This window comes from Dicentrarchus labrax, unplaced genomic scaffold (assembly GCF_905237075.1).
Source record: "Dicentrarchus labrax unplaced genomic scaffold, dlabrax2021, whole genome shotgun sequence".
In the NCBI taxonomy this organism is placed as follows: Eukaryota; Metazoa; Chordata; class Actinopteri; family Moronidae; genus Dicentrarchus; species Dicentrarchus labrax.
In genome coordinates, this window is record NW_026136710.1 from 12146869 (window position 1) to 12172381 (window position 25513).

General features: G+C 37.3%; 3 protein-coding genes across 3 annotated transcripts; 1 reads left to right on the top strand and 2 right to left on the bottom strand.

Moving 5' to 3' along the window:
• Positions 1 to 911: 911 nt before the first annotated feature.
• Positions 912 to 1637, bottom strand: LOC127370074 (cytochrome b-c1 complex subunit 9). The gene is made up of 2 exons (XM_051411785.1): positions 1462 to 1637; positions 912 to 1268 (listed from the first exon to the last, which is right to left on the bottom strand). Exons 1-2 carry the CDS (start codon positions 1627 to 1629, stop codon positions 1218 to 1220), a joined length of 219 nt encoding a protein of 72 aa, XP_051267745.1. The 5' UTR covers positions 1630 to 1637; the 3' UTR covers positions 912 to 1217.
• An 8-nt stretch (positions 1638 to 1645) lies between these two features.
• Positions 1646 to 5192, top strand: zmat5 (zinc finger, matrin-type 5). Its single transcript, XM_051411784.1, has 6 exons — positions 1646 to 1791; positions 2890 to 3067; positions 3337 to 3399; positions 3503 to 3583; positions 3786 to 3894; positions 3990 to 5192. Exons 2-6 carry the CDS (start codon positions 2941 to 2943, stop codon positions 4135 to 4137), a joined length of 528 nt encoding a protein of 175 aa, XP_051267744.1. The 5' UTR covers positions 1646 to 1791; positions 2890 to 2940; the 3' UTR covers positions 4138 to 5192.
• Positions 5193 to 9500: 4308 nt separating this feature from the next.
• cabp7b (calcium binding protein 7b) lies at positions 9501 to 25199 on the bottom strand. The gene is made up of 5 exons (XM_051411782.1): positions 24947 to 25199; positions 10767 to 10910; positions 10536 to 10648; positions 9854 to 10001; positions 9501 to 9745 (listed from the first exon to the last, which is right to left on the bottom strand). The coding sequence occupies exons 1-5, from the start codon at positions 25053 to 25055 to the stop codon at positions 9618 to 9620; spliced, it is 642 nt and encodes a 213-aa protein (XP_051267742.1). The 5' UTR covers positions 25056 to 25199; the 3' UTR covers positions 9501 to 9617.
• Positions 25200 to 25513: the final 314 nt, after the last annotated feature.

A 25513-nucleotide genomic window follows, 5' to 3' on the forward strand; every position in this document is an offset into this window, starting at 1 on the left:
TGAAAACAGAGTGTGACAGCTAACAGTGATCAATGAGTGGCAGCTATACTGTTGTTCAAATTACAAGTGACAGGCCGTGTTAGTGTGCCTCCTAGAGGCCTGAAGCTCAGGTGTAGTTGTATGCAATGCATTTGAATGGTAGTGGCATTGCCTTACCCTAATTTACATAACATAACCTCTTCATTGACATTTCTGTCTACATTTAAAAGCTTTATAATTTTATGTCGAGAGAAGTTGAGTTTAACAATTATATTTTTGTCATCACACTATCTGTGGCACATAAGGCTTTGTCTGTAGAATCCATCTTGAACAAAGATGATTTCTCTGCATTGTGAAAAATATAAGTTGTTCTTGGGGTAAAAGTAATAACTTATGTAGGTGCTTGAAGCTACAGAGCTGGCACATGGTAGCCGTTTGCAGACCTTATGTACAGTGTTGTGTGCTTCAGAAGCATCATTTGAATACAGTGCAGCAAAACTGATACTTCTATGTTACTGGTATAACTTTGTAAACTTGCTTCAAAATACACTATGTGAACATGTTAGTATTACTGTATAACGTTTTATTACTCATTAGTCTGTCATAAATGTTACTATGTCAAAACCAATTAAACAGCTGCTGACGTATGATAGCACACAAGTATCCATCCCTTGTATATTTTGAAAGCTTGTAAACATAGCAAATGGAAATGCTTCAGTTTTACAACAAATATTCACCAAGTACTCAACTGATCTGTATATGAAGCTATTGACACACTTTAAGATAACATAATGTGGCTATAAGGTATGCCTCTCAATATAAAACTAAAGTCAATTAAAAGAAGTTAAAAAAATACAGAACTGATCCAATGGATATGCTTAGACAATTATACTAACACATGCACACCATAAATCAAAACACTGCAACACCTGTAAGACATTAACATATGTTTAATTTAACCATTTACAATCTGTGAGAAGAACGAAGGTATTACAAATGACAGGGAGGGTGAGACGAGGTGACAGGAACCATTGCTCCATCTTCATGGTGGTCGGTCGGTCAGTCAGTCAGTCAGTCAGTCAGCTCCCACAGGTCCTCTGGTCGCCGCTGCCAGCCTGGGCATGACTTGGGGCAAAGTGTCCATGTTGACTTGTTTCAGGTGAGGAACTCAGGGAGAATGGAAGAAGGAAGTGTGACAACAGTTGCACTTCAGCCTTAGACGACCCCGCTGCCGCGTCCTATTCCTCGTCTTTGTTCTGGTAATTTTGTTCGATGTGTTTCCATAGTTTCTGCAATGAAATGACACAATATGTAAGGTTGGACACTTTATATAATCAGATATGCTGCAACAACAAAGTCCTACAAGGACGCGATGGCTCGGCGTAGCTGCCGGGGCTAGCTTAGCTAACGTTAGCGCCGCTTCGCCCTCTGCTAACAAGGTCAGGATAAAACAAGCATTAAAACACCAGAGGACACACTTACCCCGCGATTCATTTGTTCAAAAATCGCGTCGCCACCTTGGTCGAATAGCCGCTCAAAGAAGACTGCTCCAACCATGATGGTTATAGCGAAAGTGGATGTTCTCCTGAAGAGAAGATTGTACACGGATTTGGTGAGCGACATGTTCGCGGCTTGGTACGCACTGCGCATGAACGGATGTCAACGTAACACGTGACGCTTCCGCTTCCGCTTCAGGTCGCTGACGCTTCTCGTCCCTGCGGAGACGACGTACCTGATCAATGTGGAGCGCACAGGAGGATTTAGTTTGTTTTGTCTTGTTCGACAGAGGAGGACGTCACTGTTTCGCTAATGGTTTGTGCTCTTTGTCGTTTAAATTAAATGTAAACAGGAACTGAACACAAACGTTCAGTGGTGCAACGATAAGCATGGGAGCTAGCTAGTTAGCTAACCATCCAATTTTACCGACGCAATGGACAAATTTAGGGGTGTTTATGTTTTCTACAAGCATCAAACTGCTCGTTTACATGGTCATTATATTTATAAAGCTCTTATAAACTTTTTGGATAATTAGTAGTAGCATCAGGGTGGAAGAGGAAGTCATGCCCAAGGTATATTCAAAATAAAAGTTGTTTTAAACGATGCACCTCCATAACTAAACCAGTAGATGGCAGCAAAAGAATTGTACTACCACTTGTGTATGATAATGCTCATGTTGTTGGTGTTCTTTATAGTAGATATTAGGATGGTTCCAGTTTCTGCCTCTCATATTATCAGGTTTAGTCCAAGGCCAAATGTGTAATCTGTTAGCAGGTATGTGTGACTGGCACATGAATGCAAAAGTATTTGATGCAGAAGTAAACAAACTTGCATTGATGCGAAAAATTTTAAATGTCAAAACAGATCAATACTAGCACCATGATTAGGCTCAAATTAGGTCTGCTACGTGTTTTATTTTGGCTTTTAAGTGCAGAAAAGTTAGTTGATTCATGGATTAGTAATTAGTAATCAAACATTTATTTTTAGATGTATTCATTGTTTATATGAGAGCTTGCTGTTGTTGAGATTGTTGTTGTTGTTTTCTGTCACTGTAAATGAAATATCTTTGGGTTTTAGGGTAAAACAAGAATATTAAGACATCTTGGGCTATGAGAGATTGTGACTGGCATTTTTGACTATTTACATTTTATAGACTAAACAATTCATGAATCAGAAAAATAATCAACAAATGTATTTATAATTGTTTGGCTAAACTCCTCTCTTTTTGTTAGGAAAGACATTGCCTTGTTTTGCTAATGAATCAGCTTGTGCGTAATGATGCGTAACATGGCAACGCTCACTCAGTTGATGTAGTATCGAACAGAAACCATTTCAGTTTAGCACAGCCATTCACTCACGTGTTGACAGAGCAGTTATGTAAAATGATTTCCTTTTCTGTTCACTGTCTCTCAGCAATTTAAAAGGTGACATCTTCTTGCTGGTTTGAGCGCATAACCCTGCACCATGGGGAGGAGATACTACTGTGACTACTGCGACCGGTCCTTTCAGGACAACATGCATAACAGGAAGAAACATCTGAATGGGGTTCAGCATCACAGAGCTAAAAAGGCCTGGTTTGACCATTTCAGAGGTGAGACTTGCAGTCAAACCGCTGAGATGTGGTCGCAGTAAAAAAACAGACTACAGGTTATATTTCATAACATATGATGTGTGTTTTTTATTTTCTTATGTTTTATGATTTACTATTTAAAATGCCACATCTTCAGTGAGAATGAGATTTTGATTAGAGAATTAAGCATGCTTACATTTCATTATGTCATCTTGGCTGCCCACCTATTTACTTTATGATGGAAGATTATATCATCAACCATGGACACACTATCATTTTTCCTTTTACAGACTCTTCAGCCATTCTGCATGATGAGCAAACAAAGAAACCCTGCAGGAAGTTTCTCCAAAAAGGTAAGAGAACGGTTTAACCTTACATTTATCCAATAACCAGGTAACTATATTAAATTTCATTTCATAATCATCTTTTTTTTCTTTTTTTTTTTTTTTTTTTTAGGAATTTGTGATTTTGGCCCCAACTGCAGGTTTTCTCACATGTCTGAAGAGGATCTGTTTAATTTAAAAAGACAGGTGGAAGGTAAGCTGTAAGCAAGCAGTCTGCCATGCGATTGAAAAACTTTAAGATGAATATGTAACTCATCCTTTAATAATGAGGTGAACATTCAACAACTGGATTTGTTATGGAAATTGGTAGCATACGAGCACAATCACAGCATTACCCAGTTGACCCAGATGTGTCAATTGTGTGTTGATCTTGAGTGAGATTTTTCTGGTTTCAGATGAAAGGCAGCTCAGAGAGGACTTTGTAGACAGACTCATGCCTGGGAGAAGTATCGAAGAATGGCTCGCTAGAAGGGAAAAGAAGAAAACTTCCCAAAGCACCAATGGGTATGCACATTCATTTTTGACACTATATGGTTAGCATGGCTGATGGTAATTCCTGTTGATTTAGAATTCAGCTTTTCAATTATTTATCTCTGCAGAGGTCCAAAAACTAAGGAAGACAGTGAAGAAAGCCAAGCAGAAAGTGACATACCTCAACAGCTCCTCTCCATTCCCGACCTTCCACCCTCTCTTCTACCTCCTCCTCCAGGGGGATGGAAAGTCAAAGTGAACACAGAATGGGGCTAAAAAATATTCCCTTTGTGGTTCAAATCACTGCTAAGTGGGTGCGTGACATTAATAGAAGGATAGTGCGTAATATGTATTTAAAAGATGTTATTAAAAGATTGTGTCACATTAGTATTAAGTAACTAGAATCGTCCGTTTGAGAAGAGGTTTTCAGTTAATACTAAAAAGCTGTTTGTTGCCATTTCTCATTTAAAATATAGGAGAAAAATACATGTTTTATATGCCATATATTATATGTCATGTTTGCATTATTTAGAAGCGCTATTAATTTATTACATTTGACTGAAGATGTTTCTTGTGTAAGAATCGTCCATACAGACAATGCAAAATATCCTTTATAATTGACATTTGGCAGTGTGTTGTTGATTGCTCCACTAATCTGGAGTAGAGTGCCTTTACAGTGGGACTCCTCTGAGGAGTTACATTTGATGTCACAAAGTTCCGAAAGGAGTGGAGGATTGCTGAGCAGATGGAAATATTTTTAAAAAAAATTTTAATCCTGTGCTGCGTCACTGGGGGAATCACTGATCTGACTGGGTTTTATTTGTAGCCCAGCCTCTGGAAAACACCCTTTGACTTCCCAAATAGTAAAAGATGACAAACTAATGATCTGGATTAAAGGTTGTTAATACGTCTTTATGAAGCAGCCTCATGCACATCCCTGGGTTTTGTGACTAATGTTTTTATAATTATCATTGGCCTTTTAAGTCCTCAGTTAGGTTATTCCTCTTAACTGGTGTTATGCTGAGATTTATATACTTTCAACCTTTTCCTGTTTTCTGTCAATAGCCATATTTGAGTACTGAGCTAGTGGCTTTATTTTTTGTATAGCCCTGTAAATCACTCTTTGCACTCATCCCCGTCTGTAGCAATACATTCTATTTATTAAATCTTCCAGTCCATGGACATTAAGGCAACTTTAGATCTCTTCATGCGCTCTGAAGATTGTTCGGTTTCCTCTTGTGGATCATTTGCCCCCTCGATTAATTTGACAGTCATGACTGAATCACAGAGGTGTTTGCTGTATATTAAAGAAAATGTATGTTACCTCTTTATCCCAGTTCTAATCCTCATACATCTTAACTACTTCACATCCATTGCTGCTACGCTCACCACCTACTCTTATTAGCCTTTACTACAGTAATTTCTTAATTCCAAAGCTTGGGTGTCTGTGTAGATGCTAAAACATAAAATGAAAGGAATAAGGAAATGGTCTTTCCTTCTTTGCAGGCTGTGCTTTGTTCCTAATGCGTGTTTAACATGCCTGATGGTGCACCGTCAGGGCCGTCACACCAACAGATCCTGACTGCTCTTCCGTCCTGGTCTGAAATAGTTGAATGAGGAATGAATTCAGAATTTTACTCCATTTCCCTGAAAAGCAATTTGTAAAGAGAAAAAGAAACAGCAGGCTTATTTAGAATGCCTTTGTTTTTATTGGAGTACATGCATCTCTACAGGTGCAGTAACAGTTAAAGGAATAAAACAGCGCTGGATAATCTCAATCTAGACATTAGAATTACTAGTAATGTCACACAGTAGGATGGTACAACAAATATTACCTGGAAAGCTAGAGAAACCTTTATCCGGAAAAGGAGAGGGAGAGAGAAAGATAATACATGAATACTTATTGGTACTCGGATTACTGATGAGTCATTTCAATTCAAAAACGCATTTCCCAACAGATTCATTCTCGTCAAAGGTGGTGATTTTTTAAAAATGGATTTCCCATCTTTTTAAAAGTCTAAAGCTACTTAAAGTCAAGGCATGGGAGTGCAGTTTTTACTCCAAAGGACAAAGGCACAGAACAGAAGACATCTACAGTCCAAATAAAATTTTATAACAGACAATCCGTCAACAAAGTGTACATAAATCTGCTAATTAAAACACTAACATATAGAATAGGACACAATATTTGCGTATATGTCTTAAGATTTGACACAATAACTATATTTTACATTCACACAAAACCCATACCGTACATGATATGTTTACATGAAGAGGTAATGTGATGTCATATAAGTAGTTCATACATAAACAGCTACCATATATTAGATAAAATATCAGTTTTATTGCCAGAATGATTCTCACTGTTTCACACTTTTCCTCCTCTGATATAGCTTTGATAAACTTTAAGATAAAAAGAGCAAGAAAAATATATAGGATTTTGTAAAACTTGTCGAATTTGACAAATATTTGTTAAAGAAAACATTCTGAAAAATGAAAAAAATTATGTAAGTGCATGGTCTTAATACCCACAAGAACTCGTATCTGAATATGTCCAGTTGACCTGGAAATTATACATCAGAAACCTGATATTTTTTAATAATATACTTTTAGTATTGTTTGTTTTGTACAAAACATTATGCTTACATTCATAATAAAATCACATAGATTTAATGTATCACTTTCAAGTAAGAAAATATAACCATGTTATACCTTAAACAATATGTTGTTTTGGTGGTCCATGTAGAAGCCAGAAAACAACATTTTTCATGATATGTTAAATTATTGTTCACAGCATACAAAGTATTTAGTATTTTGATATCATCTGCACATCCACAAAAATTCGACATTTACAGGGAAATGTCAAATACTGAGATTTTGATTTTGCAATGATCACTTTACAAATTGCATAATTATTTGAATACATACATCAGAAGTCAAAATTTAATCTCACACATAGAACGCACATTTATTTCTAAGTTAATGTACAAGTACAATGTACATGCAAGTGTGTTGTGTGAATTGAATCTCCTTCATTCTCAATTGCTATAAATATGACAGTAATCACCAACTTTTGTCAAAACTCTAAACTCGTCATGGTTGAATTTATTCACAGCTGGTAGCTCAGGTCACACAGCAACTCGGTTGTCTTTCACTGTGACTCATTATGACTAATTTTGGTGCCTGTTATAGATGCACAGCTTTGAAATATGCAGCAACATTGTGCACGGATCACGGCAGACTGTGGGCATGAAACACATTTTACCAGTTGTGTGATGGTCAAGAGATCAATTTGTCTGGGCTTTTTGCATAAATACCCATGCCAATACTCTTGTCTGATATTTCTTAGAGCGACTGTGTGATTTCCTTTACTGTCTTGCCTTTTATTTCAGACTTTACTGTTCGCTTCAGCTTCATTCACATTTTCAGCAGCTGTTTCATTTACAAATCAATTCTGAGCCGCTCAGCCAAGAAGGCTCACGCTGAGCTTTAAAACAAACCCATTCATTTTTAGAAAAACCGTGACATCTTCAGAAGTGGACTGTGGGATTTCTCTGCAGGTCAGCTGACAGGAGTCTATTGCATGTGGTTGAGAGTCACAGTCCACATGTTATTCAGTCCCTCTGTTTTCCATCCTTTTTTCAGCAGTGCTGTCCAGTGTGGTCCTGTGCTTGTTTACCAGTTTATTCCAATTGTTGGGTGCTTTACACTTCTCATGTTAGAAACATTTGGGGAATTGACTTTTCTTCTTTTCACGTCTTTCTTTATGAATATACCGTGCCTTTACTTCAGTTTAAGTTGAGCTGAGGTGATAACATGATGCTTTACAAAATATGGAACGGTTTATGTTTGTAGCATTTAATGAAAGTAACAAAGCAGCACACTTGACAGATTTGCATGATTTCATGACACCCTCTGCGAGTTGTCATAAAGCTGTAGTCACTATATTTCAACAAGATCAAGAGTCTACAGCCATGCTAGCGTCTCTGTGAGGCTAGGCATACCATTGCTTTGAACTAAATGCTAATGCTAGCATGGCAGCATGCTCACAATAACAATGCTAACATGCTGATGTGTAGCAAGGAATGATCATGCTAACATTTGTAGCATTAAACACAAAGTACAGTTTACAGGTATTTGGTCATAATTCAAAGTATTGGACATAATAAAAGGTTGACCTCATGGTGGCACTAGATGAAAACCAGTTGTCAATGTGAATGTCTGTACCCAATTTTGTGCCAAGCAATTAAGCAGATGTTGAAATATTTCACACTGGTGTAGATCTAGAGGTGACCACTGCCACCCCAGTTTGGTTTCTAATGCTGTCAATTTGTCAGTTTTAACACATTCATTTCGATTAAACTAAAACTAAAATAATTATAATAATTTAATTATCTGTTATGGCCACCCTTTTAGACTAGCTGATAGGCTTCAATGAAAAAAGTGCCAATGAACCACAACAACGTAGTGTTTTTGAGTTAAATTATCTTCATTTCATGCAAGTATTGATATGTGTGATTGTTTGTGATTAAATCAGCATATATTTCTGCCACCCCTTAAAGTGTCCATGCCACCTTCTTGCCACCCTATGAATATTTCTCTAGATCCACCCCTGATTTCACAGTGTAAGTGGAAAATTTGATCTGCTGGTGGCATTACAGGAAAAGTCACAGGAGTCAGTAGGAACCATTAGTATCTACTGGTAAAGACATTTCAGTCTGGACTAAAGTAGAGAGTAAAATAAGAATAAAAAGTTGTCAAAATAGTCTGCTTTAAATAATCCTTTCAACAGATTTGTATAGCTTGTAACTCAAGATGATTAAGATTCATTAAAGGTCCAGTTTGTGATGTTTAGGAGGCTCTATTAACCTGAAACTGAATGGGTATGTTTTCATAAGTGTATAATGAAAATAATAAAAAAAATAATAATCATATTTTTGTTACTTTAGAATGAGCCAATTTATTTACAGATGGCACGGGTCTTCTTAACCCTTCTACAGAGGCCGCCATTTTTAAACTGCTATGTTTTGTACAGTAGCCTAGAACGGATGAACCAAACAACGCAAGTGTTTATTGGTAGTCCAACCTTTGTCTAGAATTAATTACTTATAATAAAGTTAAAGTTAAGATTTAGATGAAAGATGATGCTGGTTTAGCAAAGTATATTAAACTGGATGTGAGTTGGACTTCTGGACTGGAAACCGTGCCACTAAAATACTTAAAAGAGACAAATAATTCAGTTCCCAGTCATTTATCCTTGTGTTTTAGTGAGTGCTTTAAAACTGCTTAATATGTAGCCCATTAACACTTTCATATTGCTTAATTACTATCATCAGTATCAGTATTCCAAACAGCAGAGTTCTCATCAACAACATTAATTGTTTTGATATATTAGACAAAGCACAGCTATTACTACAGCGCATACTGTACACTGAAATATTGAAGTCTTATACAGTCGGCTTTCCTATCTAATTTCTTAGAAAACATCAGAGATATGAGTCAGTCTGACACTACTGTTTGAGGATACTAATCAGCCCTTGAAATGTCTTTATTTTGTCTTGTCTTTTTACCATGGTAATCTATGATTAGTGGCCACACGAAACCATTGACATCATTTCATCCATAGAGAGAAGCTGTGTTAGTGTCATTGTGGGTGTTGAAAACATTGAACAAAACCAAAAACAGTCAGGTATTTTGGTTAATGTTTGCCTTTTCATTGTCCGTACTTACATGTTTTTGTAACAAGAAACTGCTCTTTACTTCATTCCTCTGCGGAGCATTTGATTTGCTGCAATGAGCATAACGCTGATGATAAATGCAATGGCAAAGGCACAAATCAGGCTTTTACGCACACATGTGTGTTTTTCCTGTTGTGTTGGGCTTGCTGTGGAAAGATTTAGAAAAAAAATATTAGCACATCTGTAAATCTTAACAGAGCTTTAAAAAAAAATGCCCGAGCAATGTGTTAAAATAAAATCTGTATGCAACATACTGTCAATATCCAAATGGGTATCTGGACTGTTCAGATGGCTCTCCTCAGTCATGATGATGTTCTCAATGTCTTTCATGGTGAGGTGGTCACGGAAAGTATCGTAAAGCAGTCTCTTAAGCTCATCCACAGTCAATTTCTGCATGTCACACTGGGAAGACAGAAAACAAAAAGATAGGTCTAATTATCAGAGGAGAGAGAGTCTCAATGCCGTGTAGGTCAGTAATAATAGTGGCATTACAGGGAAGCTCTCGGCTATTGTTGTTCCCAGCTATGAGAACATTCCCTGGGCTATAAAATAACATACTGTTACTGAAATCAGACAGGGAACTAATACTGATACTGATGCAAGGAATGACAATACTGTATGTAACACACTGTAATTATCACAGTGGTGTAGTATGTCAAGGCCATTTGAAAATTAAGAACTTTACTTTTAGAGCAAAGTCAGAGAAGCAAGTCAGAATATAATGCATAATGTAATACTAATGCTAGAAATACTTGTTTAATTGACTAGATCAGAAGGTTTTGTAATTTTAATTGAAACAGACGTCTCTCTATTACAAAACAACAGAAAAGCCTGAAGGAAAACTCACTCAAAAGAGAATGAATTAATGAACACTGGTAAAGCAAAGGTACAGACTTGATTACCCTTGATTGATAATACTGATGATAGATAATATACCTTCCAAAACACTGAATCAAAGTCTGCTCCGTGGAACTTATCAGGCATGCCAGCAGATGAGAGTTTAGGACCAAGCAATGTGACGAATTCTTCAAAGCCAACTTGACCATCACCTGATGAAACAGATAACAAACACATGTCACTGTATAGCTTCTGTTTTGGATTATATGTAACAGCCAACTTGCTGACCCAGAGAGCGAGAGAGAGAGAGAGAGAGAGAGAGAGACGTACCATCTATATCAAGTCTTTGGATGATAACCTCCAGCTCCACCTCATTGGGCATGTAGCCCAGTGAACGCATCGCCATACCCAACTCCTGCTTTGAGATGAAACCATTCCCATCTCGGTCAAATACTTTGAAAGCCTCACGAATCTCTGTTGGAAAAAGGAGGGCAGTAATCATATTAGGAGTGGAGATGAAGGAGGCATGTTTATATAGATTTATAACTTACGATTTCACACTGTGAGCAACAGCAGGCTAGCTTGGTTGAACATGGGTTGTTATATGTGTGTACACAATGTTTATATTAAGAGTTTAAAGCAGTTCAAAGCTGTTTGAAATGTTGGAATTTCAGGCAGTTATACTAGGTCAAAGCTCAAAAAATATAATCCCTGTTTTTTAGATGTTTATTTTTGGAGAAAAGGGAGGCAAAGTGAACATTGCTGGAGTGAGAACAGTTTAAAACTTTTTTTCTTGTTACAAATACTGCAGAGGCATTAGAGGATCAATAATTCCCAAGAAAAGACCCAAACCAACAATGATTTGATCCCAAGATACTAGCAAAGTATTATGTGTGTAGGCAAATCCTGATATACTGTAGCTTATTCCCCTGACCCATAAAGCTCTATTGTTGTCCAAAAACTGTTAAAAACAAATCAATCAGCCTTGTTCCCTAATTATGATGAAAATGGTTGTTTATTTTGAGTAAATCCCACATCCTCTGTGCTTTCTGCTGAAAATACTCACCAACAAATGAACTATTTACTTCTGTTTGAGTTGGATTTTTAGAGATTTAGGTCTTTTGTAGGAACAAATGGGCTTGGGGCCCACAGACAAAGGAAGTCAGAATTGACAACACTTTCCTGTCCTCCAGTTAGTATTTATATGCAGTATACAAATATTTAATAAATGGTTTTTAATACTCTATAATGTAGTTGTACGCAGCTATAAGGACGTTTTTATTAAGGTACAGTTTCTTTTTCCTATAAATAGTTATTGTTATCATTATTACTACTGCTACTACTTTATTTTATGATATTGTCATTCTTTCTGTATTTATAAATCAGCTTACACTCAGCGTTTACATTCATCGGCATTTGAATGTTTTAGCCCATATAGAGCGGCAAAGTCTATTTCAGTACCATGGATAGAGACAGAGAAACTGTAGTTAAAGATTGAGTGAAAACAGCCATCTTTATTTATTTATTTATTTGATACATTTGAATTATTAACAGAATGTTTTCTTAACCTAGAAGAAGAAAACTACCAGTCATACTAGGGGGGACTCCCTAGTATGACACAAAATGGACCAGTTTATAAATGATCAAATGGTACTGTACTGGTATTACCTGGTCTATTATATTCTAAAATGTTTTCCCATTGAGATCATATGGTGGAAATTCCTTGTTTGCTATGGATGTATACTAATAGACACCTTCAGAGCTAACACCTGTTATCATGACCATAGCACAATTGGTTGTAACAGAAGGCAGTGAGCAGGTTCATGTGTTTATTATTAACTACAACTTTTGGTAAATAATCCATAAACATTGCCATTTGGCTCCTATCCTCACCCTGCATCACATTATTCTGTCTGAAGTGGTAAAAAGGGCAGTTGCACATCAAAGGCACAGAACCTCTGTGGTTCTTTTTGATGTAGATCCTCAAATATACAAGACTCTCCGATGCTTGCTCAGTAGTCATGTGTCATTCAATAAAACAAGACAGGCAATTAAAAAAAAACACTGAACCTGTAGGAGATGAACATTCATATAAACAATGCTAGCCTGACACACTAGAAGCAGATGTGTTGAGAAGAAAAAGTAAATTAACATTGGAGTTAACATAACTGACTATATATCAAATCCAACATACACCGATCAGCCATAACATTATGACAACTGATTATATAACACTGATTATCTGGTTATCATTGATGTCAGTGAGTGGGATATATTAGGTAGCAAGTATACATTTTGCCCTCAAAGTTGACATGTTAGAAGCAGGAAAAATGCGCAGCTGATCTGAGCGTCTTTGACAAGGGCCAAATTGTGATAGCTCAAAGACTGGGTCAGAGGATCTCCAAAACTGCAGCTCTTGTGGGGTGTTCCCGGTCTACAGAGGTCAGTACCTATCAAAAGTTGTCCATGGAAGGAAAAGCGGTGAACCAGAGACAGGGTGATGGGCGGCCAAGGCTCAGTGATGTACATGGGAAGTGAAGGCTGGCTTGTGTGGTCCGATCCAACAGGTGAGCTACTGTAGCTCAAACTGCTGAAAAAGTTAATGCTGGGTCTGATAGGAAGCTGTCAGAACACACAGTGCATCACAGTTTGTTGTTATGGGGCTGCATAACATTATGACCACCAGGGTGCCCAGGGGGTCATAATGTCATGGCTGATCGGTGTAAGTTAAAACACAGACTCTATATTCAGTTATGAGTTTTACTTGAATACTGCTGCTAAACCAAGAGCTTGTATGGAACGTCTTTTAAACTTCATATGGACTGAAAGCATGTGACTATACTCTTGTATAGTATAGTGCTTCTACCACAGAGAAAACTAATTTGCATGCAAGTATGCGATTGGGCAAACATCACCTGTAATTTGCATGCAAGATCACGAGTGGACAAGCACTGACCATCCATCTTGTGTACAGGAATGACTGAGTGACTGCAGTTTTACAAGTGACAGCGGCAGTCTATGGCCTTGTGGGGAAAGAGAAGAAACTGTTGCAAGAGATCCAGTCTGTGACACATTCATTGAGGTCCTTTAGAACAAGTGACACTGTCTGTACCAAACCTTGACATATCAGACACAACATATTTGTCTAAATTACAGCCAGAAGTGCTGCTTGAGTTTTGTTATCTTCCTTCAGCACCACCCTAGATTCAATGTCACGACCCCTGCTGCCAGTGACAAGTAATGAATTCACTGAGCCAGCTGAGCAGTGGCTGGATTACTGATTGTTTCACAACCATGAGGAATAAATAAATATAAACAAAAAAATTTAAAGATGCAAACACTAGAGGCACAACTCTGTCTTTACTTCCCTGAAAAGGTAGAATTCAATATAATTTCATATTTAATCTATCATCTGGTTTTAAAGAAAAACATTACCATAAAGTATCCTCTTCTCCATAATCAGAAATGTTTGCCTTTTTAGTTTTGACACTCAATATACAAAAATGTTGCTATATTTCTCTCTCTATTATTCACTTTCCCCCATCACAACTCCTTGTCTTATTTACATGAATGAAAAATTATATTTACCAAGATTTTACAGAAGCAATATAGACATTTTCATTTCCTATGGGCCCATATATAAGTTAATTTAAACTGTGTGCAGAAGGTAGACATATAATCTGAACACCATATGCTGCAATACCGTTCAAGTAAAACCTTGGAAATACAACTGTGACACAGTCTCTGACTGATCATTATAAGCCTCATAAACGTTTTTATTTGTATATTTATCTACATTATTGTGTCTAACTTTTATACATCACGAGTATTAGTAAATTATTTTTAACATATCATTATGAGGACAATAACAATGCATATTGCACATGCCTGCAAACATATGCAGGCATAAAACAGGTTCATTACACACATACGTGTTACAAATGGAAAACTGGTAAAAGTGAGCTTTTAGAAAACATTCAACAGACTCAGCTTTTGTTCTACTGTGAGTCCTTGAAAAGATAATCTAAGAAACCTTGTTCTGCTCTGAGGGTGCAACAATTCGGCTCTCTAAAGTCAGTGCCAGGCCATGAATATCCTTGTACTGTGTGTCATTACAGGATTTCAAAAAATAATAATTCAGCATTTCCCCTGTGGCATCAAGTAATCTTCTGTTTGTATGACTAAACATTTTAGTGTTTCAGAACATTTACTGAAATAGCAAGTCATTTTAACACCATTAAGTAAATCATTAATAGGGATGTGAAATAAGGTACTGCTTGTCAGTAACTGCACAAATGCTGTTAAATATTGTCAGTGACTAAAATATTGTGATACATTGGTCATAAAAGATGTCATAGTGTCTGCAGTCTTTGAGGTAATGGCATTGATGGTAACAAACACAATACATTAGCAGTGTTTAGAGTCAAGTCAAGGGTCAAAACACGCTCATGGCTGTGTCCCCAATTACAAATATGCTCTACCAGATTGAACAAATGGGAAACAAAATCTTTAGTATATGTTGATTGTTTGTGAGTGAACATGAACAATAATAATACTCTTGTGCAAAGATATAAATTATAAGAATATGACAATTAAGAGAATAAGCTGTTATTTGATTCAGGGAGATCTTATGAAGCAAGCAACATGCTGTATTATCACTGCTGATTTTAGATATAACATGAGTTAGTCAACTAAAGCTCAGATGTTTGGACATGTTCTATGTAAATCACCAATAATAAGATCTTGAACCACCTCCTTATGTGCATTATTGCAGAAATGAAACAAACAGCATTTTATGCGCCCATTGTTAACAATTACAAAAAACAGGAAACTAAAAACAGCAGGCAGGCCCACAAAAATAATAGTAGGGTCAATATAGAAAGATCATGGATTGAAGTCTAGACCACTCACAAATGTCAAGCATCCCTTAATATACACAATATGATTCACTTGTTCGAAACACAACCCATGATGTATCCCGACCAAGTAGTCAGTCTGCATTCATTAACACAAGAAATTCCCATGGTACAGTGCATTTCATTCCAGCTACATAAATTAACAACTCAGGTCCTGTCAGATACAAATCAGATGAAGACAGCATTGTTTGTTGAACACTGATGGTCCAAATTAAATGTGCATGAGCAGTGACTGCTCACAATCTCTTTTTATTTCTGATGCATTATTATGTACATCCTGGTAGAAGGCATCATCTTGAAAACAATTCTGGGGACTGCAGAAGAAATATCTGTTTATGCTGTTTTTCACTTTGTGGCACGAGAATAACTTTGATGCCCTCCAGTGTATGCTATATAACAAATGTTGAAGGTTTCGGTCACTTGAGGCAAATAGGAGGGAAAGCAAATTGCTCAGTATGCAATTACATTAAACTGCCTTTTGAGTCTAAACAAAAAGTGATATCACCAATTCAACAAATTTTGCCATGCAAGGACAAAATGAAATATTGACTGACAATTTCATGGCAGGTTAGACCAACAGCTGCCGGCAGAATCATGACACTGATTGTTTCCTGGAGAGCAAACAGGCTTGTTGGTGTTTATTTATTCTTCAACTTAGAGCTGTTTGTTTTGTTGTTATTTGACCTACTGTTAGATTATATCACCTTTGTCTTTCATTCATCATCTTAGTAAAGCAAGTGTTCCCCTTATCCTAAGAGCCTGTATACAGTTTGTGATATAAGCTTGAAATTGTGTGTCCTAAATATCAAAGAGCCACTTTTGCCAACCCTGATATCAAAACCCAGAACTTAAAAGTCTGCTGACCTTCCAAGTGAGCTAAAACAGAAGATGAAGACCAACAGATCCTACTGACCTTTCTGACTGACCAACAGAGTGATTCATGCTTGTTGTTGGTGCAGCTAAAAAAACCCATTTAACGGTCCATGACAAAGGCTGTTGCCAGGAAGCCCGCTGCTGCACATTGGCAGCGTGTCAGTGCCACTGGCGGTGGCAGAAAGCACTGAAGCTCTCTTGCCTAAATAATTGGGGAAATCCCAAATAATGGCTTTGGGCCAGAAGAAGAGTGTAGGAGGCCAACATGGCATTTGGAGATAGATGACACTGTTGTGCATCACCTTGATATCCTATTCATGCCATTTGTATTTACAAAGAAGTTGAACAGACATTAATGATGTAAACGTCAATAATTCCTTTTGTAAGGCCAACACAACGGTTATTGATGCTTAAATGCTTATTATGAATTAACTGCAAAATCTGTGACTAGACTGAACTGAAATATGTACTTCGGTGCTTTCAAGAGTATTGTTTCATAATAAATCATGTTCATCAAGTCTTAAAGTTAAAAGTCCAGGTGTTTCCGTTACCTTGAATTGAGCCGTTTTTTATACAGAGGGAAGGGGTCCTCTTCTACGGAGTCTACCATGTTGACAGGCCCTGTTTCTACAGTATCCCAGAAGAGTCAAACCAAACACTGGCTCAAGATAGGGCCTTTTGTGTTTTTCGTATATTTCACAGCCACCGTCGTTTCTCCTACACACGTGGAACTCTGAGCTGTATTCGAATGCAAATTGCAACTAGATGCCACTTACTTACTTCACTTCTGTACAATTCTTCACAATGGTCCTTTAATATTTTTAAGAAATGCATTTTGGTACATCACTGAGAGACACTATCTGATGACACATTTGGAGTCCATGAGCTCTCTAGCTGACAGGGCTTGTTTCAAGGCTACAAACTGAATATATAAGGGGTTTCAGCTACTTGTCTCCAAAATAATAATTAGAATTGGTGACTTTCCGATTTCAACCAACAGCATTATAGTACACATCTCCAGATTTGTCAAAGTTTTAGACACAATTTCAAAAGAACTTTCCTCATTGTCTGCCTAATTGGTCATTAGCCACAGTAAGGTTTCTGTGAATTTGCTGGGAATGCTCCACTCTGCCAAGCCTGTCAATCCACAGTCAAACTACCCTTGAAGTATCCCTAGTATCCCTTTCCTTTATCCCTTTACTTTTTCAAAATATGGGAATTAACATGTAAGGAACGATGTAGCTCACATTAGCTATCTACTGTATCTATCTTTGTTATTATCTAACACAGCTAGCTAACCCGCCATTCACCAAAGCAAACAGCAAACTTTCCAAATGATATTCCTTAAAGCAACTGCGGCCTTCCTTTTCTATTGAGTATCACGTTAGTGGCCGTGTTGAGAGAACCCACCACCCCATATAACTCAAGCTAAAGAGGGGAGTGACTGAATGAAGATAACAGAAAAAGTACCTAAAACAGAGCTTGTCTGCACCGTCCCTATGCATCTGAGAAGATACTGAGAAGTGTTGGGGATTCCGGCATTGCCTTTTGAACAAGGAACCAAACAACCTAGGCATGCACCATTTACCACTGTTGAGATTATCTACAGTGATTGTCCAGTTCGCTGGAAAAATCCCTCTTCACCTTCAGTAACTATCATGACATTGTGCAGGAAATGGTAATAGAGTTAATACAGCAGGAGGTAGATGAAGAGATCTCTTCGCTCCACAGGAACTGAAGAGCAGAGAATACCAATATATAACAGACTTCATCTCCAAAGTTACTGCATGAACTTAACTTGCAACACTATTCAAGAGATTTAGTCTCAAAACAGCCACATTACACACCACATTATTTACAGCTCATAACAGATGTCAATTCAGTTTCTAATGCAGATCAGTTCAAGTGTCCATCATTCGGCATATAGTCCTGTCCCATTTAGACACTGAATATAAATTTACATAGGAAAAGGGAGACTGAGGTTCTTTACGCTAATTCCACGTGGTTAGTGAGGATCAAACAGGATCTTTTGTGTCAGTCCAAGATGCAGCCAGTTGCTGTGATGAAAGGGGTGTAAATAAAGGCATCGGACATCGTAAATTAGCTGTAAAAGCATACAGCAACCTCAGATTTCAGAAGTGACTGAATATTAAAAAGAGTGCCCTAATTTACACGCTCTATGCTGTTCCTTGAATCAAGAACGTAGTTTTCTTATCAAAAGGCTGCTTATTGAGGTAGTTACGGAAAATTGGTTGGAGGATAAAAATATTCACTGGGAAATGATTCAGACTCTTCATTAAATAAGAGCCCCTCCCAGGTGGTTACACCAATAATGGTATGATGACACCCATGACATCTTTCTTTCTGATAATGAGAGGGGGGGCATGTGAATCATATTAGACAGAGGCTACAAAAATAAAGATGCTGTACAGCTGAGAGAGCTCCATCAAGGCCCTCTCAGAAGTACAAAAATAGATCTACACGTAATACAAATACAGTCAGATAATGCCACACCTCCTTAGATCCCTAATGTCTTAATGCAAAGTACAACTGATTTCTGGCTGACTATAAATCCCAGAATGTAAGCAAAAATCTGATATCAATAGCATTTTAGATTTGTAATCTTAGCCATAGACTAGCTTCAAGTCTATGGCTAAACTTGGTTGGATGCTTTAGAAGTTGAACCACAAAAGCAACCTAAATATAGTACTGAATACTTCTTTCATACACACCTTGACTGAATTTGTGCAATATGATAAACAATGATTCAACAAGAAATGATACACTGCGCTTTAATGCCCCTGCACACTACACTTGCACATAGTATAAAACATAAATCACCCCACTATCACAGATCCCGCACACCTTTCTTTGCTACTACAGATTTAAAGCGTCTTCACATTATCATATTTACATAAACTAACACAACACGACCACTGGAGACGGTGAAGATGTGCTGCACGAGCCCTGAAGCTAAAACAACTCCTGCTGTCAAAAAGTACTTGAAATACTCCCACTACCTGCAGCTCTTGGCAGGCTGTGGGGAAATGATGTGACCTGATCTTTATGGGAAAATCATTAAGAATTAGAGATGACTTTACAAGCAGTTGGTGCTGTTCGCATGACCAAACCAAATGACTTATTACTCATATAGACAGCATAGATTTGAAGTCAACCGATCTCCTTTGTTTTAAGATTTTATTGTTTCTGTTTGTTTTTTATTTTATGTTTTTGTCAGGCTTTGGGTTGTTTTATTATGTTCCACTGTAACCTTCGCATCCCTTAACGAAGCTGCTGGCCATATGGCTTAAGATTTTAATGATAATATTATCGTAAAGTTAAAAACGAGCAAACAGGCTAATTAATATCCTGTTTTTGGCAGTGAAGGGTCCTGTTAACTGCTGTTTTCTGATGAGAATATGTCCAGATATCCTACAATGAGACAGAGGCACTGCTGTGTGAGACTAGGTCAAGATCGACCCGTCAGACTTTGGTAGTTGAATCCTTCTATTCACTGTATTTGTATTTGCTGTATCTTTGTATTGAAGGATAATAGTAGCTATACATTTTCTATTTTTGTCCAAAGGAGTTTTCATCTGTTAACATTTGCTTTGTGTTTCCCAGCTTAGTGTGATGATGTAAATGAAATATGGCTTTATGGCTCAGACAGGGGGAGAGTAAAGACAGTCTCTTAATTAACAGCTTATAATATTGTTAAATAATGTTGTTTGAAACTGTGAATCTCTCTGGGCGGCCACAACATTAATGACCAGACATTTGTCTTTGACCATAAAGGGAGCCACATTTAAATAACAGTAAAGATGATGGAGCATTTCTGTAGTTTTTTAACCTTGTTCTTAGTTTGCTGTGAAAATATCTGAAAACCAAAAAACAATTGAATAACGGAGTATGAAGAGCATCTCCAACCACTGTAAATCTGACCTGACAAATATTACTCTATATATGTACAATTTATTTATTTATTTATTTATTTTATCTATATAGTTATAGATCCCTGACAGCTGTAATAGCACACATAGTATACATATACTTGTCTGTTTACAATGTTGCTGCAAAAAACACCCCATTTGTAAGCACAAAAGAAGACGGCTTAGCATACAAAGTGGAAGACGGTCTACACTCCACTACAATGCCTGATGTCTGGGGGATTCTCCTGCTGGCTGTGATCTATAAATACTGTTCACATCCTCTGTCGGAGATGCACCGAGGAGTGATACAAGCACGGAGAGACCTCCAAGAGTGTAACTGTGGGGAAGTCATGATTGTTCAGCTATAAAACGAGAGTCTTATCAGTTTCAACACACGTGCAGTTAAAGTGTCTGCCAGTTTGCTGTAAGTTATGGAGTGTGTTTGTCACAAAATGGGTTTATGTATAGTGTCTTAAAAGAAACTACATATCTTATCATGGTAATTTACAATGCCTGAGTCTACTCACTCACATATATGTTTAATATGTTTAATGGGCTGAAACATTCAACACTTCTTTTCTCATAAATACTGTATGTATAATACATAGTGCATGATTAAACATTACTTTGTTTAAATTTCAGTGTACTTATCGAAGGTAATGGAGACATTTTAATGTATTTTAGTCAAAGTATTATAGATGTATTCAGTTATCCCAGTCGCTCATGCATAAATGGGCTGAACTTGGCTCTAGACCTTGGTTTTAATATTGCGCTCATTAAATAGGGAGACACTTTGGCACAGCATAATGTCCACATAGACTTTTACAGAAAACATCTGTCACACAGGGTAAATACAGACATACACGTTAAACGGATATGTTGAACATGAATGATATAGAGATTACTGTTATGCCACTGGTCAGTGCTCTGAATAGCTTAAATAGCGTAAGTGTAAATGTAATTTGTGATGAAAAAAAATTGATTGAATTGATTTTCCTTCCACAGAGAGAGAGCCACAACAGAGAAACTACCTAGCAATGTCCAAGGTTAATCATTTAAAAGATTGAATAATTACATCTCAAACTAATTAGGTTTTGGATTAGAGATCTAAAAATCTAAAATATGTATAAGCATATACGTCATTTTATAAGAAGCAATAGTACAATTGCTTGCACAGTAGAAATGGTTTGAATACATATCAGGGTTTATGACAAGTGCATGACACAAGGGCGAAGAAAAGGGCAGCAAGCATTGCCACTGACCCTGCCCACCTAGGCAACCATCTGTTCGAAAAACATTCCCTGGAAACTGCAGATCCATTAAGAGCTGTGAGTACTTAATCAGCCTCCCTAAAGCTCAGCCAGTACAAACAATCGTCTCTCCATTCTGTGCAAGTGCCTGTAATCCTCACTGTTACTAATGTATTCTCTATATACTGTAGCCAATTTCCACTTTGGTTAATATTGCAGATATGATTGTGATCCAAATAAAATATCAGATTAAAGATTACAAAGGTCTTGAAATTGCAGGATTGCATAGATTTACAGATAATCTCTATGGAGTCTTGAGTGTGCCACTGGAATAATAATCCATAAAGTTATTTGTTATAATTATAGTTGACTAATGCTAATCCCAACAGTATTTGTTATATAGTAAGAAAATCCTCATTAAATGTGAGAATACATCATTCTGCGTCATTAATCTCCTTTTAAATGATGAGTACTGTCTTCTTATTGTATTCCATCCAGCTCATTTCTTTGCTCTTTAACTTTTAAATGACACGATTAATTTTAAAAATGCCACATAATAGAAAATTAAGCCATCCATTGAGGCCCTGATGTCTTGCATAGAAAAAGCTCAAAACTTTATTCCTTAATAAAGAAACTGAGAGTTGACTCAATTAGTTGAATACAGTCTGAAACAGCATCAAGTGGCCATTTGAGAAATTGCAGCTCAAGGCACTTCTGCACTGACTCCAGCATTTAACCAGTGCCATTATATATATCATTGTATTTGATATGTAACATCATCTTTTCTGAGCTCAAAATATGTGGTGGGAGGTCAAAAATATGATGTTTTTCTTTGTTTTCTCTTACCTACCATTGAATTCAGCATTAAAAATGTATATTGTGTATCTCATTATATTCTGTGTTTTTTTTCCTACTAGTTCACTGGTACTTTTGTCTTCCTTTACAATTCCACCTCACGCTGAAACTGAACTCTTTAATCTGTTTATAAAGGGCAATATGTGTCATGTACTGTCCATGGTGTGACACGGTGGGTCTCTTGGATGCAAGGTCCTTTTGTCCTTGTGTATTGTGTTTGTCAGTGGGCACTTGAAAATGGTTGTCAGCATGTCTCTGCAACAATGTCACTAAGAGAAATTCCTGTTGATTTACTCACTGAGGTTTATGCTGACTTTGTAAACAGCTTCATGGTCTCGACTTGCAAAAATTATAAAACAAAATGACATGTCTTGATTAGTATCTCTTTTTAAGGTAAGTATGCTGATAGGGAGTATAGATGTTAGGCTATATTTGAACCATAATATTGGTTTCTGTAAGGCATTGGTAATAGAGAACAATTTAGGTAGAAGTAAATAAAAGGTATCATATAGAAATCAGTAAATAGCAACAGCATAAAGTGACTGGATAATGATAAATGTATATAAAATCTGTTGTCTGAACTGCAGTCATCTGGATTTAATGCCTGATAATTATTCATCTAGTTTTTAAATTTTGTTGGCTCTGATATAAAACTTATATAGCAGGAGCATGATAATGAAGGTATTCTGCTCTTATTTGTGTCTTTATAGCATATTTTTAGAGATTTTCCAAAATCCAAATGAAGACACAGCATTACAGTGCTTATTTCTATTGCATAGTCACCTCCCAAAGCTTAATATATTGCAGTTCAGTGGTGTGTTTGTAATCTATTCCTCAGATGATCCCAAACATTGGGTGTATATACACATATTCCTAGGAAAAAGCTATTATCATAAATATGATTAGGGAGAGTAATTACATGAGTCGAGCAATCAGGGAACTTCTGCCCCGCGGTAATTAAAGATCAAACAATATTTATAGGCTGAATTTCAGACCTTTTCAGTTTTCATTCACCGACGTTGGACTGCAGCACTGTTCACGGACCAACAACAGCAGCTCCTGCACTGTGTGTTCAAGTGGAGCAGAAGCAGAATAAAGGCTGGGTGTAAGGCAGTAAGTGGGAGGTTACTGATTCAAACCCTCAGTCCAGTTGAGTTTAATCTGAAACTCTCTTACCACCCTCAACAACTACAAGCAAAGTGCTCTTTAACACACTTCTATCTAGTGGTGGAGATGCTCAGCGACAAAAGGTAGAGCACTGTTTACCATGGACACTGCCAAGGTGTGAGGCCATGTAAATGTAGCAGTGCATTATGTGCTCAGTGAATCTTCCCTGGGTAAATACATTCACGCTTCAATGATCTGTCTCGCTAGGTTCTGAATATTTAATGGCTCTCAATTAGTAAACTACAGTTTGATAAGACTTCTTCATTATCTTAAAAGCTGTATCATCATCGTCTGTACAGCCTTTTTGCAACGCACAACACCCAGCCATTTTATTGTTGTTCCAATTGTTGCTTTTCCATAGCCAACCTTTTAATTAAATTTATGTTGTCATTGCAGATAGTGGCTTTTTCAATGTCAAATGAGTGACTCAAAGCAAGGGCAGGCAGCCACTTGCGGGGCCCGGGCAAACCTACAGACAGAAGGGGAAATGGAATTCCCTTTGCATAAAAGACTTCCTGATATCAAATCTGATCTGAGTTATCTCTTTATTGTAGTCTGCCTGGCTTTGTTCCAAATCACTGCCAGCTGCGCTTTCTCATTGTGAAGACCATTTGCCAAAACAAAACCTCCATTCTTAACAGCTATGCACTATGGTTACTATAATAAGAACAATCATAATGCTCCAATGAATGTTTTAGGTGGCCAAAGTACAACACTGGCTGTCGTTTCTGTTAATTAAAGACAAAATGCAATACATCAAACAAACCCCAAAGACATGAGAGGAGGTCATTTAAGACTCAAAATGAATCAATCTCCCACCTTATTAATGGGTTTTATCTGCCATGGATTTTCTAGAAATGGTCTTGTAATCTACATTTTTATAGTTATACATTTGCCATTCATCACAGCCCATTTCTCCATCTCAGGCTCCTTTTTTTTTTTACATTTTAAGCCTTGTCTCACTGACTCTTCAGTCTTGTCTCTTGCCCCCAGGACAAATGACTTACAGTGAGTGAATCAGGTGCAGTTTAGTCTCACAGGTGCTGCAGGTATGAAATTGTGTGATACATTATGTATGCAGTTGCTTGACACGTATGGAAACTAGGGACGTATTGTGTATAGTGTAGAACTATGATGGTTATTACTTAGTGCAATTATTAAAGGATGATGTGACAGAATTGATGTACAAAGGACCAAAAAATAAGAGCTGAATAATAATTTTGTGTCTTTTTTCCCCCCAAAATCTGAAGCAACAATATGCAAAAAGAAAAGACAGGTGTATCCCATATATTGTGGGACATTAAACCCTGAAAATAAAACAAAATATATGTACTACTGAACCTTTTTACAAGCAGACCTACAGTTTGGTGTGCAGTCACATTTGTAGATCAAGGGAAAGAAGCGCACACCGGCTGGAGCTCTCCAGGGTCCTGAACTAGTTTGCAGGTGGACGTTGCGTTTAGGTGCAACAACTCTTCACATTACAATAACAACTTAAAAACCACGATCCAGAGACTTACCTTCCACTTCATCCTCAGGCAGGTTAACAGGGGTCCGGTAGGAGAGGACATCTGGAATAGTGCAAAGTCCCTTGTACATGAACCTGGTGGTCACAGCACGCACTGGCATTTCTGCGAGGGAAAACCAACAACTGTGTCGCGATCTTCATATAGCCTAGCTCTCCCGAGTTATTGAGACAGACCCTTCGCTACTGTCCTTGATATCAAAATCTCAAGCGAATGAAAGAGGGAAACCACCCCTCCGCAAGTGATTTTTTTTTTTTTTTTGGGGGGGGGTATTTTCGATAATGCTGAAATATGAGTGGAATCAGCTCACACTCTCCGCTGCGTGTTTAACCAAGAACGCAGCTTGTACATCGCTTTTGGTTTCAATGCAAAGCCTGCAGCAAGCCTACCTTAAGCAAATTGTCAGTGCCTTTTCATAAAATAAACAAAATATAAAACTTTCACTATATTTGACTTTATTCAGTGTTTTAGGCATTCGCTGTATAATGCCTTAAATGGCCGTTCAGATACTGATTGGCTCATGTTAAGAATCTTCAAAGAGATAACAAGCTGCTATCCACG

Coding starts and splice junctions, on each gene's coding strand:
- LOC127370074 (XM_051411785.1), bottom strand. CDS start 1,629: ATGCGCAGTGCGTACCAAGCCGCGAACATGTCGCTCACCAAATCCGTG. Junction 1,269..1,461: donor TTGAACAAATGAATCGCGGG/GTAAGTGTGTCC, acceptor ATTTCATTGCAG/AAACTATGGAAACACATCGA.
- zmat5 (XM_051411784.1), top strand. CDS start 2,941: ATGGGGAGGAGATACTACTGTGACTACTGCGACCGGTCCTTTCAGGAC. Junction 3,068..3,336: donor CTGGTTTGACCATTTCAGAG/GTGAGACTTGCA, acceptor TTCCTTTTACAG/ACTCTTCAGCCATTCTGCAT. Junction 3,584..3,785: donor TTTAAAAAGACAGGTGGAAG/GTAAGCTGTAAG, acceptor TTCTGGTTTCAG/ATGAAAGGCAGCTCAGAGAG.
- cabp7b (XM_051411782.1), bottom strand. CDS start 25,055: ATGCCAGTGCGTGCTGTGACCACCAGGTTCATGTACAAGGGACTTTGC. Junction 10,649..10,766: donor CCAAAGACTTGATATAGATG/GTACGTCTCTCT, acceptor CTGTTTCATCAG/GTGATGGTCAAGTTGGCTTT. Junction 10,002..10,535: donor TTGATTCAGTGTTTTGGAAG/GTATATTATCTA, acceptor CTGTCTTCCCAG/TGTGACATGCAGAAATTGAC.